The sequence below is a fragment of the Capra hircus genome, chromosome 10, assembly GCF_001704415.2.
Source record: "Capra hircus breed San Clemente chromosome 10, ASM170441v1, whole genome shotgun sequence".
NCBI classification, from domain to species: Eukaryota; Metazoa; Chordata; class Mammalia; order Artiodactyla; family Bovidae; genus Capra; species Capra hircus.
The window spans coordinates 43,434,438-43,449,136 of NC_030817.1; the positions used below are offsets into that span (position 1 = coordinate 43,434,438).

General features: G+C 35.2%; 1 protein-coding gene across 1 annotated transcript in view; it reads right to left on the minus strand.

Moving 5' to 3' along the window:
• Nucleotides 1–14,699, minus strand: part of TRPM7 (transient receptor potential cation channel subfamily M member 7) — a 108,658-nt gene that overhangs the window by 42,438 nt on the left and 51,521 nt on the right. Inside the window, exons 14-20 of the mRNA XM_005685780.3 lie at nucleotides 10,362–10,502; nucleotides 9,932–10,066; nucleotides 9,080–9,360; nucleotides 6,864–7,092; nucleotides 5,613–5,768; nucleotides 5,393–5,536; nucleotides 431–559 (exon numbers count right to left, since the gene is read on the minus strand). Coding sequence (XP_005685837.1) covers nucleotides 431–559; nucleotides 5,393–5,536; nucleotides 5,613–5,768; nucleotides 6,864–7,092; nucleotides 9,080–9,360; nucleotides 9,932–10,066; nucleotides 10,362–10,502 — 1,215 coding nt within the window. The remainder of the gene's footprint in view (nucleotides 1–430; nucleotides 560–5,392; nucleotides 5,537–5,612; nucleotides 5,769–6,863; nucleotides 7,093–9,079; nucleotides 9,361–9,931; nucleotides 10,067–10,361; nucleotides 10,503–14,699) is intronic.

A 14,699-nucleotide genomic window follows, 5' to 3' on the forward strand; every position in this document is an offset into this window, starting at 1 on the left:
AGGGAATCTTCCCAACTCCACACTGGCAGAAGAATTCTTTACCACTGAGCCACCTGGGAAGTCCACAAGATACTTTAGAGGACTGTAAAATAAGAAACTACTTATAATTTACCTACCTGATTGGCTAGTATATTTAAAATTCTTTGAGAGTGGCAAAGATCATAAATATGAATGTTGAGAAAATAAAAATCAAATCTACTTTTTGAGACAATCACTATCTTTGTAATCAGGACAAAGTTAACAACACACTAATCTCTATTCTTTGGTCATCACTTTTAGAATAGCAAAGCCAAACATTCTACACTTTAATAATATCATCACCTACTGAAATTATAAATAACACCTATACATACCCATACACATAAGCGAAACAAACAAAACACCCTCCAATTACAAACTGAGTTGCTGGTAGGAAAAACTAAAGACATACCTCACGGACTTTCTCAATAGCATAGGTAAAAATATAAGCAATAACAATCCATTCTTGAACTGAAGGTAATCGTTCCATTTGTACAAGAACCACAAATGTATAAAGCATCAGAAATCCTAAGTATGCCAACTAGTAAAAAAAAAAAAAAGATATAATAAAATTTATTATAAAATGTAATTTACTATGAAAATTTCTAAACATACACACAAAAAGAGACTAAACTAGTCCCTGTGAAGTATCTCCCAGCTTTAATCATTAGAAAAGTTTCAGAGGTAACTCTTTCTCCATGCAGACATTGCATTTATCAACCAATCATTTATAAATGGCCCCCAAGGTATAAATGTATTATTCTAGACTTCAGTTAACTTTTTAGTACTTCCCACAGGAAGAATTTTATAATACCAGGTTTATGTTCTCAGTATAGTCCACATAATTTCACTTATACCTAAAGTACCATAACATTTTAAACTTACTATAGAATTTCATCACCATCATTCAGAAACACATACTACCTAGCTCCTCCTTCTCCCAACCAAGTAGTACTCCTAAGAAAGACAACTGGTATTTTCTTAGCTCCTGGTCACTGAGGCTAAATCTCAAGAAATGGAAACAAAAATAAAAACATTCTTCCTAGGTAAAAGAATATCCCACCTTTCAGACTCTTAACAAGAAAAATGATAACGAGATAATAAGGAACAATGTAAAATAACTTCTGAAGAATCATTTCATTTCAGAGGAAAACCCAAATTCTTTGACTCCTGAACAATTGTGGCTGAGAATTTTCTCATCACTTTCCTTGCCTCTACAAGTCTTAAAATAAGTCATATATTTGATTTCAGCTATGGCAGGGAAGGGAAGTAAAATGCAATAAGTAAAGAAAGAAAAAAAGAAATTCCTATAGTCACATGAATTGTCTACTTTTAGTCATTCATACAAATGCAAACATATGAAACCTCTGTTATTTCCATTAGTGGAGAAAGAATTTCGGGATTATATTAGATAATACAGATTTGTAATTTTAATACCAGAACAAGATCAAGCAAGAAAATTTTCATATTGAGAAGGAAACGTACAGAATTAGTCTTAGATTAATGGGCCTGTGTGTGGGTGAGAAAGCAATGATCAAAGAAACAAATTCTCAAATGTTCATCTCAGCATAAAACCATTTGCCTACTTTGGCAACTCAAAAAAAGCCTGACAACAACGAAAATGAAACACAACATGACAACAAAATTAAAAACTGAAAATTTTTCTTGATAAGAGGAGTAAACACTTAGTCACTCAGCTCCTGGATAAAAGTAACCAATCTCATGTTTCTCAGATAGAATCCATTACTCTATTGACATGTATGCCCTTTAAGCTGGTAGTAAAATCTGTCTTTCCACTGGCAAGGAAAAAACCAATTATGTGACAGATAACCAAACGTGTACTACAGTTAAAGAAATAAGCTATTATACCACCGAAACATAAAACTGGATGATCTAGATTACTTGTATCACCATCAACTAACACTGTAAAAAGGTTTACTTCTAAAATTGTAATATTATCTATAAAGTCCCAAAGCACAAGGAAATTATATTTGTGTATTATAAGTTCTCAACTGGAAAATGGCTTTCCAGTGATCTAAGTTGTATCAAGATTAGTATGGACTCTAAACCAAAGGTACCCTTAAAGCCTATCCTTTAAAACATTTTGTTGGTTCCAAGGAGACCTGGGCTCCATTCTGGGTGGTCAGTCACTTGGGGCAGGGTGGGGTGCACCTTGGAGGGAACAGCTGGGAGTAGAATGCACTGCCCCACCCCAAAGCAGGTAGGAGTCCTGGAGAGGGTGCCCCCAACTGGGTAGAGTGGTATCCACTACAGCCACATTCCCAGCCAAACAATACCTGAACAGGAGAATCTGCAGCAGAGAAAGGTTTATTGCAGGGCTATGCTTGGTTCATAGCCCCCAAAACCTAAATTCCTGAATCTTTACTGAGACAAAAGACAGGAGAGGCTGTCCTTTTCAGCATTTCAAAGTCAGCTTTGACACCCTGACTTGTGGGTGTGACAGGAGCCAGAGACGGAGAAGTGCACACCCCTGGGAAGGTGTGTTCTCAAGATGCTGGTGTGATTCCTCGATATGATACTGACGAGAACACAGCACAAAGCAGGAGGAAGAAAAGGAGGAAATGCAGCTTCTCAGGGACTGCTGATGTTTAGGATGTGGCCACTGATTTCTCTCAAGAGGAGTGGGAATGCTTGGACTTTGATCACTGAGAATTACACAGGAATGTGATGTTAGAGAACTACTGGGACCTGGTCTCCTTGGGTCTTACTGTCAGCCAGACATGTGGTTACCTTTTGTGCACAAAAGAAGGATCTCTAGGATGTGAGGAGAATATAGAGACAACAGCCCATATTTGTCTTATTATGACACCCAAGTTCTGATGACCAAAAAAGTAGGCGTGGAAGATTCGTTTCAAAAAAATGTTGCTGGGAAAACATGAAAGCTGTCAACTTGGAAATTTAAACTGCAATAAGCTGTATAAGATCTTAAGCAAGAGCTCTGTTATTCAGTAACTACAACAGCATTTATAATGGAATGACAAGCAATCCTTGCAGTAAATCAGACAATAACTTTGACTAAGACTCAAATCTTATGAAACATCAGGGCTCTGAATTTTCAGAAAACCATTCTAAAAGTAATAAATATAAAAATGTCTTTTATCAAAGCTCAATATTACTACATAAAGAGGATTCATACGGAGAGAAGGCTTACAAATGTAGTGAATGTGATAAAGGTTTTAATCAATCATTCATACTACAGAGGAACATTACAAGTATAATAAATCTGGGAAAGTCTTTATAAAAAATCTAAGTAGACACAGGAAAATTCACACTAAAGGAAAACTTTATAAATGTAAAGAATGTGGTAAAGCCTTTATATGGTGCTCAAAACTTACCAGACATCAGATAATTCACAATGGGGAGAAACCATACATATGTAAAGAATGTGGCAAAGACTTTACCCAGTGCTCAAATCTTAAGCAGCATCAGATATTCATACTGCAGAGAAGCTTTATGAAAGTACAGAATGTTGCAGAGTCTTTGATCAGCATCCATATCTTACTCAGCATCAAAGAACTCATACTGGAAGAAACCTCACCAATGTATAGAATATGGCAAAGCCTTTAACTGGCTCACAAAAAATAACAAAATTCATAGAGAAGCAGGAAAAAAAACATAGTGGGAAAAAACTGTACAAATGCAGAGAATGTGACAAAGCCTTTAATCAAAGCTGTTACCTCACTCAAAATCTTAGACACCCTACAAACATAGTAAGTGGTGAAAGACATTAGTCCTTAGTGTATACTTCAGAAAATAGCCAAAGAGTTCATAGTGGAAAGAAACTTGAAAGACGGAAAAAATGTAAAAGTACTCAAATATCAAATCTAAATAAATATCAGCAAACACAGTAGAAAGCATTAGAATCAGTAACTTTTCTAGCACTACTCTAAATGAGAATATTAAAGAAAATAATCTAAAGTTGAAGCACCTGTAAAACTTATTTGTTGTACTGATCACAGATATTGATCCAACTTATTGTTGGTATTGATGTTGAGCCAGGTATAACTATTATCAGTATCTTTTTTATACTAGTATTATTTGAGGTTATTTGAAAGTAATATAACTCCCAAATTACATGATATGCCTTTCTTTCTAGTGTGAATGTAAATTCATGTGTTTGACTGTTGATGCCTCAGAGATAAAAGAGGTTCTATATTAGGGGGCAATCATTTATTTTCACTACTCCATGTATGTTTAAAGACTATAAGGTAAAATGTATAATTGAAAATCTAAATGGAGATGACATTTGTTGCTGATTTAAATCATTCTTATAGATGACTATTAGTTAAGTGTTCAGGGACTTACTCTTTGTACTAAAGAAAGAGAATCACTCTAAATTTAAGTAGCTGTGTCCATTTGCTTTTAAGGATAAAAAGATGGTAGTAGTTCATTAAAATCCTGATAAACATTCACTAAATCAACAGAAGTCATGAATATTAGTTGGCATGTTTGAAACAAATACATCTTCATCGAAAACTAAGAAAAATATAGGTAACCCTTCCATTAGAGGTTATAAAATTACTGTATATCCACATTTATTAAATAACTAGCCTTTTTTCTATAAACCATAAAAATCACAATTCTCATATCAGTCTATTAGAAGAATTCTTCTGAATTTCTATAATCTATATTTTGATAAGAGGATCATAGGTGAATTGTTAAAGGTTTACTTAGACCACGTGTGAATTTAATATATATTACTAAAACTGAATGATTTTTAATGTGGTTAAAAAAAGTCTATTTTTCTCATACTATTTTAAACCATATCACGTTACTAATTCAAAAAGATACATATACCCCATATTCACAGAGGCATATTTACAACTGCAAAGATATGGTATCAACCTAAGTGTCCATCAACAGATGAATGGTCAAAGATGTAGTAAATATTTACAATGGAATACTACTCAGCCATAAAAAAGAACGAAAATTTTGCCATTTGCAGCAACATGGATGGACTTAGTATTATTTGTAATGAAATAAGTCAGACACAGGAAAAACAAAAATTGCATGATATTACTTATATGCAGGATCCAAAAAATACAACAAACCAGTGAATGTAACAATAAAGCAGCAGACTCACAGCTGTAGAGAACAAACTGGTGGTTACCAGTGGGCAGAGAGAAAAGGGAGGAGAGGCAACATAAAAGTAGGGGACCAAGAGGTAAAAACTATTAGGGATAAGATAAGCTACAAGAAAATGAAATATGCTACAAGCATATATGGTACAACATGGGACATACAGCCAGTATTTTATAACTATAAATGGATCATGTTGTGAATTGCTATATTATACATTTATAACTTCCATATTACTGTACATCAATTATACTTCAATAAAAAGAAACCATACCGTATTAAACCAGAATTTTACAATTGGTGCATGATAAAAGGCATAAAACTTTCGTGTGATTGGAAGCTTTTTTGATTTTATTTGTATCTCCATTTCATTCTTCCCTTCATTCTTGTCCAATAGTCTTATTTCTTTAAATACTTCCTAAAATAAAAATAACATTATGGTACATTTTCTCACAATAAATTTACATTTACTTTAAATTTTTTTCCCTCCTTACCATGGGAATCTCTTCTGCTATGTTTTGAAAGTTGTTTTCACTATCATCCATTGTCATTTGATGAGCATCTTGAGATTGTGGAATATGAGACATTTCAGCCTTAGTTTTATATTCTAACATTAATATGGCAGGTGGAACTAAAATGCTTAGTATGACCTAAAAATTTTAGAAACAGATAAGTTCACATTTTAAAACTAATGACTTTCAAGAACATAATAAAAGCAATAAAAAGCTATAAAAATCCTGGTTATTAATTAGCCATTTTGCCCCTGGTAGTATAGTGGAAAAAAAACTTCACTTTTCACTTATATATAGAGGCCCAAGTTGAATTGCTTTAAAGAATAACAAATCATTTTAGTATTACAAGAGTAATATAGACTTGTCCCGTTAAAGAATCAGATTACAATTTGTTCAGAGAATACATTTTTGTTATAAATAAAATTCAAGTCTTATGAAATTGCTGTGTGCTTAATTTTACCCTAAATCTCTCTGCAAGTGTTCCATGTCATAACGTGATTACTCAAGTTGTATCCTATAAACAAAAAGGTTTATTTCTAAACTGGTATGTATTATTCGCAAAATCTTAAAAGCACAAAGAAATTATAATTGTGTATCAAGGTTTCTATGATAACTGTATATCAAGGTTAATCTTTCACCATTATTTTTAATGTATCATTAGTATTTATTAGCCACCTATAATGGTCCGTGATTAAACTTCTTGCATGATGTCTGCCTTCCATATTTCTGTGCCTTATTTAAGACACAACAAAAAGGAAAGCTTAAAGCAAAATCTCTCACTATAATGAAACTGAGAGTACCAGTTAATATTTTACCCAAATTTTTAACCATGAAAACCAAGCAGATCTAATATATGTGAAGTAAAAATTAAAAGTAACAGATAATTAAGTTAGTAGATATGGGCCAGGATCTAGAATTTTAGAATCTAGGAATCATCTTTTCATAAAACAGCAACTTTTTTTATGGCTGCACAGGGCTCTATAAATGCCAACACTCCCATTTCCATTTGTTGCAATCATGCACCTGGCTCAAACTGGGAAAATAATCATTATACACCACATCTGAAAAGAATTCAGAGTGAAGGGGGAAAAAGGAGGCCATTTAATGCCACTTACAATAAAATGCCAACACAACAATTCTTACTGCCCTTACATTTTACTATACTGGTGGGCTAATTCCTCTGTTCTTTTTATCTAATCACATACTTAATATTAAATTATTTCCAAAGTATACCTTGTACCAGGAATTTTTCCTCATATTTAGCCTTCCCATCCACATATCAGATAACAACATCTGCGTACACGTGTGAGCTACAAAAGGTCTAAGTCTTGAAGAAACTGCTAACTTAAGACAGGTAGAATTACTCCAATTTTTCAGTTCATAAGTGAGCAATTTCATAGCCATGGTTTCATCTTGTCTGAAGGATTGTTCCAGTAATTCAACTGCCAGTTGACCAAAATCACTATCAAAAGATAAAAGCCAAAACATATTCAAATTACCAAATTGCAGTTTTAAACCATTATCTTCAGGGTCATTCATAACATATTCCAATTTTTTAACATTTTCAGACACACTTGGGGAATTGTGAGGCATCAGAATAGCCCTATGTTTTCAGATATCCACTACTCTATGGAAATTGCAAAGTATTAAAATATGTCACATCAGGAACAAGATTGAAAATGTGACTCCAGGGCACTTTCCCCTGGTCATAAAAATAAACCTACAGACTCATACGAAACTAAAACTGACAATGTTCAGACGCTCTGTTCAAAAAGTCTCTATATAATATTTCAAACAGTAGAAAAGGTTGGTACCCAATAGAGAAAAAGATGTATGCAGGTCAGGAAGCGTCAGTTAGAACTGGACATGGAACAACAGACTGGTTTCAAATAGGAAAAGGAGTACGTCAAGGCTGTATATTGTCACCCTGCTTATTTAACTTCTATGCAGAGTACAACATGAGAAACGCTGGGCTGGCAGAAACACAAGCTGGAATCAAGACTGCTGGCAGAAATATCAATAACCTCAGATATGCAGATGACACCACCCTTATGGCAGAAAGTGAAGAGGAACTAAAATGCCTCTTGATGAGAGAGGAGAGTGAAAAAGTTGGCTTAAAGCTTAAGATTCAGAAAACGAAATCATGGCATCTGGTCCCATCACTTCATGGCAAATAGATGGGGAAACAGTGGAAACAGTATCAGACTTTATCTTTTTGGGCTCCAAAATCACTGTAGATGGTGACTGCAGCCATGAAATTAAAAGACGCTTACCCCTTGGAAGAAAAGGTATGACCAACCTACAAAGCATATTCAAAAGCAGAGACATTACTTTGCCAACAAAGGTCCATCTAGTCAAGGCTATGGTTTTTCCAGTAGCCATGTATGGATGTGAGAGTCGGACTGTGAAGAAAGCTAACGCTGAAGAATTGATGCTTTTGAACTGTGGTGTTGGAGAAGACTCTTGAGAGTCCCTTGGACTGCAAGGAGATCCAACCAGTTCATTCTAAAGGAGATCAGCCCTGGGATTTCTTTGGAAGGAATGATGCTAAAGCTGAAACTCCAATACTTTGGCCACCTCATGCGAAGAGTTGACTCAATGAAAAAGACTCTGATGCTGGGAGGGATTGGGGGTGGGAGGAGAAGGGGACGACAGAGAATGAGATGGCTGGATGGCATCTCCGACTCGATGGATGTGAGTCTGAGTGAACTCTGGGGGATTGCGATGGACAGGGAGGCCTGGCGTGCTGCGATTCATGGGGTCGCAAAGAGTTGGACACAACTGAGCGACTCAACTGAACTGAACTGATGGACTAACGAACCTAGTATGAAAAATATCCTAATCTTCAATCCCTGGTGAGTTGATCATAGGATCTGTTTTAGCTATTTTCATAACTCCTATTCTCTTCCAAAGAGAGTCCATTTGCAGGGAGGGAGGTCCTATTCTCTATTATAAAGCTTTCTATCAATACAAACTACCGTTCTAGCTTAATATTCCATTACTCCCCTAAGTAAACTGTAAAACTTCTGGGAATTGTTTCAGTCTTCTGCACATGTAGCTCCACCATATGAAATGCCTTTCCAGTTGAACTAAATTTATTTCCTTAGAAAACAGCTTAAACTTCCCTTCCTTCCTTACTCTACCACTTCAAATGGAAATTTACCTAATCTAATTGCTATTATGTGCAACTAATTAGTAAACTGACATCTGGCATTTCTTTCTTGCTGAAATATTTAACTCTTGAATTGTAAACGATATAACAACCTCTTTTTTACATGCCTAGGTCTCTTAATTTTTTTTAAAACAGACAAACATTTAGAAAGTGGATTTATCCTAATTTTACCAATAAAATTATATATACACATACCCAATTAGTGCATGGTACTATAATCTCCACTTAAACCCCATCTATATTTTTAAAATGTTTCAAATGATAAAATATAACTTACTTGGAATATTGTTTCAATTCCTCTGAAGTATCATCTACAAGGTCACTCTGCTTTGCTTCATATGCCATTGAACGATAGATCTTACAGGCAACTAATGCTTTAGCCATTGATTCTTCACCATGCTGCCATAAAAAACGGGCCATAACCTGCCTCTTCATGAGGCAAGCCCAAATTAATAGTTCATTAAGTGGATAAGGAAAGCGCTTGGTTTCTGGATCATCAATATCTACAATTTCATCTTTGGTTCTTTTCTTCTTTCCTTCTTCCACAGCTGTATCAATCTTCAGGAGGAAATAAATATTACAAGGCTCATGAAAATAAGGCCATATGACACTCATGTGAGAATTTTAATAAAATGTCGTTTATTTTTCATATAAATGTACAAATAAAAATAAATTGTATATATTTGATTTTTATTACAATTCAAATTCATTTTATAGAAATGTTATTCCCCAAAAATGTCCTTGTAAAAGTTTCCAAGATGAGAGAAAGGGCCTCAATATTTCTACTAACATCTGATAAAACACAGTTCTAAGGAAAGACAAGTTTGGTACCACCTTTGTCTTGCATGCCATTAATCAAGTAAATATGGAATAAAAGAAGGCAGTTAAGCAGTGACCAAAATATCTAAAAATTTTGATTATCATAGCTAAATATGAAAAACTTAATAGAAGTATTACCTCATATTATTTTTTGGTATATAGGAAAACGAAAAATTGAGAATATAATACTATACCTAAAAACAAAAGATAATTCTTACTAAAACAAGTAACTTTTTTATTTCATAATACCAAGTAACTTAAAAAGAATAAAATCCAAAAGCCAGAACAGGTAATATTTAAACAAAAATACCTTTGGTCGGTAGGGCTGTGCTGTTTTAATGAAATGATTATGCCTCGTTTTTTCCTTTTTATCTGCTCTATTGCCAAAAGATTCCTGACTTTTTCGCAACTGAGGAGTGCTGCTCGAGGTATTTCGGCCAGACCTCTGAAAGCAAGTTTATTAGTTTTTACATATTTAAATATGCTGTTATGCTATGAATATTAAAAATCTATTTTTACATATACATGTATATATAAATGTGTGTATACACACACCAAAAAAAAACAAAACCCAACATGATTTCTTTAGGATTTCAATTACAAAATATTTCTAAGTACTCTTAGTTGAAAATCTTGTTTTTAAGACAATTCTGTCAATACTTTTACCATTCTAATATAAGTTAATTTTTATAAGCTCATTTTAAAGCACATCTATATCACTTCCCCCAAATATTACATACCCGATTATTTCCACCAAGACTGTTATATATTAATCGAAAACGTTTCCGAGTGTAGGTGCATCTATAGGTCCCTCCCATAAGATATTCAATAACAAGTCCTATATCAATTAGAGTGATCTTATATCCTGGAGGAAGATTCCCCTGGAAACAAAACATTAATTTTAAAAAGGCAAAATTGTATTTCTCAATGTTTCCAAGCCATGCCTAGCAATGTGTCTATTACTCTCCAAAATAACAAATGTTTACTTGCTACAGAAAGCTGGAGTTGCCAGCAGCTACCTTTACAGACTGGTTCCAAATAGGAAAAGGAGTACGTCAAGGCTGTATAGTCACCCTGCTTATTTAATTTATATGCAGAGTACATTATGAGAAACGCTGGACTGCAAGAAACACAAGCTAGAATCAAGATTGCTGGGAAAAATATCAATAACCTCAGATATGCAGATGACACCACCCTTATGGCAGAAAATGAAGAGGAACTAAAAAGCCTCTTGATGAAAGTGAAAGTGGAGAGGAAAAAGTTGGCTTAAAGCTCAAGATTCAGAAAATGAAGATCATGGCATCTGGTCCCATCACTTCATGGGAAATAGATGGGGAAACAGTAGAAACAGTGTCAGACTTTATTTTTTGGGGCTCCAAAATCACTGCAGATGGTGACGGCAGCCATGAAATTAAAAGACGCTTACCCCTTGGAAGAAAAGTTATGACCAACCTAGACAGTATATTCAAAAGCAGAGACATTACTTTGCCGACTAAGGTCCGTCTAGTCAAGACTACGGTTTTTCCAGTAGTCATGTATGGATGTGAGAGTTGGACTGTGAAGAAGGCTGAGCACCGAAGAATTGATGCTTCTGAACTGTGGTGTTGGAGAAGACTCTTGCGAGTCCCTTGGACTGCAAGGAGATCCAACCAGTCCATTCTGAAGGAGATCAGCCTTGGGATTTCTTTGGAAGGAATGATGCTAAAGCTGAAGCTCCAGTACTTTGGCCACTTCATGCGAAGAGTTGACTCATTGGAAAAGACTCTGATGCTGGGAGGGATTGGGGGCAGGAGGAGAAGGGGCGACAGAGGATGAGATGGCTGGATGGCATCACTGTCTCGATGGACATGAGTCTGAGTGAACTCCGGGAGTTGGTGATGGACAGGGAGGCCTGGCGTGCTGCAATTCACGGGGTCGCAAAGAGTCAGACACGACTGAGCGACTGAACCTTTACAGAAAAGAGTGACTTGCTTCTGTTTCCTTTTGTAAGAACAAGGATTCTGAAGTTTGAGGTCCCAATAGTGTGGCTCAGGACAGGAGTATGACTTACAGTAGGAAGATAATTTGATCTCTCCACTGTACTAATACCTCACACAGAGCCAAAGAAAGTTCTAAGTGCCAAGTATTCCATCTCACCATGGCACACAAGTTGTACTTTCCTGCAAAAATAATGCTATAAATGTTTTCAGTTGGGACCATTAATACTTCTATTTTTAAACCAAAATTATATTGGCTATATTATAGATTACACAAATTTGTATAGCCTTGACTAAAATTCAACTACCACTTACAACACTATTCACAGCTAAGAAATCTTTTTAGAGCATCAATTTACGAATTGGAACATAAGCCATTTTTTGAGTTTGGAAAGACTGTCTCAGAAAGCACTATTGGTGAATTTCATTAAATAATCTTAGAAGGGTTTAATCATCAGTTAATTTACATATTAACCAATTCTTCCCTACTATAATCAACATTCTTTCATTCCCCTAATTGTAATTTTATTAACTTAGTACTTTTTAAAATGCTTATACTTTTTATATTTTAGCTACACCTGTGAAGTTTCTAAGTAGACATCTATGTTCTTTAGGTCACCAATTTAAAAACTAATAAAAATATATTTTCACCTTAAATACAAGATTTTTATTTTTATTTTATCTTAAGCAATCTCAAAATATGTTTTATGACTGAAGATGTCATGTATGATAGATACTTCAGTTTGTTTTTTAAAAATCTGACAAATACCCTTATGTTGTGAATTCACTTGAACAGGAAATATTTAAATTAAGAAAAATAGGAAATTTCCCTGGTAGTCCAGAGTTAAGAATCTGCCTTGCAATGCAGGGGATGCAGTTCAGTCCCTCATCAGGGTATTAAGATCCTTCATGCCACAGAGCAACTAAGTGCGCATGCCACAACTACAGTCTACTTGCCCCAATGAAATATCCCTCACAATGCAATGAAGATGCCACATGGTTCAACTAAGATCCAACAGAGCCAAACAAATAAATATTTTCAGTAAATTAATTAAGGAAAATAATAATAATAAGATAATCAATTTTTCAAACTATACAAACAGCTCTTATAAAACTATTTTTGAATCAGAATATACTCAAGTTACTGCTTGTACTTTAGGATTTTTCACTTATGGAAGTAGAAAAATTGGGCTAATTACTATAGTCATCAATGTAAAAGTAGTTAACAGAACAAATCTCATATGTGAGATTTCCAGAATTAACTATAGCTCTGCTAAACCACCTAAGTAAATCACAATGCAAATGTGTTTAAGAAATTCTTGGATTGAAAGTCTCCTCCATTACTCAGGCTTTCTGGGGAGAATGAAAAAGAAGCTTTAATGACTTAAACAAACAAAATTACTGTAAAATGTCCAGAACAGGAAAATCCATAGAGAGGGCAAGGAGATTAACCCTTATGGCAGAAAGTGAAGAGGAACTAAAAAGTCTCTTGATGAAAGTGAAAGAGGAGAGTGAAAAAGTTGGCTTAAAGCTCAACATTCAGAAAACGAAGGTCATGGCATCTGGTCCCATCACTTCATGGGAAACAGATGAAGAAACACTGGAAACGGTGTCAGAGTTTATTTTGGGGGGCTCCAAAATCACTGCAGATGGTGACTGCAGCCATGAAATTAAAAGACGCTTACTCCGTGGAAGGAAAGTTATGACCAACCTAGATAGCATATTCAAAAGCAGAGACAAAAAAAAAAAAAAAAGCAGAGACATTACTTTGCCAACAAAGGTCCATCTAGTCAAGGCTATGGATTTTCCAGTGGTCATGTATGGATGTGAGAGTTGGACTGTGAAGAAAGCTAAGTGCCGAAGAATTGATGCTTTTGAACTGTGGTGTTGGAGAAGACTCTTGAGAGTCCCTTGGACTGCAAGGAGATCCAACCAGTCCATTCTGAAGGAGATCAGCCCTGGGATTTCTTTGGAAGGAATGATGCTAAAGCTGAAGCTCCAGTACTTTGGCCACCTAAAAGACTCTGATGCTGGGAGGGATTGGGGGCAGGAGGAGAATGGGATGATAGAGGATGAGATGGCTGGATGGCATCACCGACTCGATGGGCATGAGTTTGGGTAAACTCCAGGAGTTGGTGATGGACAGGGAGGCCTGGTGTGCTGCAGTTCATGGGGTTGCAAAGAGTCGGACACGACTGAGCAACTGAACTGAGGGTGAAGTCAAGTAGGAGTAAGGAGCAAAGAAGGAACAGGAATGAGGAGAAAGTGCTAATAGATATGAAGTTACTTTAGGGGACTACTGCAAATACTCTAAAACTGTGGTAAAGGTGACACTACCCTGAATACAGAAACGTCACTGAACTATACACTTTAAGCGGATGAATTTTATGGTATGTGAAACACATTTCAATAAAACTATAAAGATAAGCATGTGGGGAAAAATGAATTAAAGTAAAACATTTTAAGTGAAGTTAAAAGTTCTTTCTATAAAATGTCAGTTTCATTAGATATGTTATACAACACAGAAAATGACACTTCTATCCAGTTTTCAACCGTTCCAATAGCACACTCACACTTATTAGCAAGTAAAGAATTTTGGAAAGTAAGCGTTTTCATGCAGAAGCTTTAAAAATAATTCAATTAAGTAAATACAAGTACTTTTTCATCAAGTAAAATAAAACTGTTGGACATCAATAGTTTACATTGTTATAAATTTTAAAAATAAATGTTTAAAACTATTAACTCACAGAGAATCCAGTAGAAGAGAAGAGAAATATCAGTGTATCAAATTTAGTCACCACAGAATGGCTTTAGATCATATGACAGCGTTACATATGCAATTACTACCAATACTGAATATAAATGGGGGAGAGGGAAAAACGAGGAGAGCTGGTGGCAATAGGCGGGGGTGGGGTGGATTGAGGGCACGGAGGATGAAAGACATAGGGAGAAAGATAGAGAGCATTTTCAGCCTTTTTATTGGCAAATCTGCCATTGAAGATCACCAATCAGTGTTTCTCTCAATGTCTTTATTCAACATCCTTTAAACGTCCAGGGAACAAATTTCTTCTGAACACAGAGAAAGAAGATATATCCTATCAA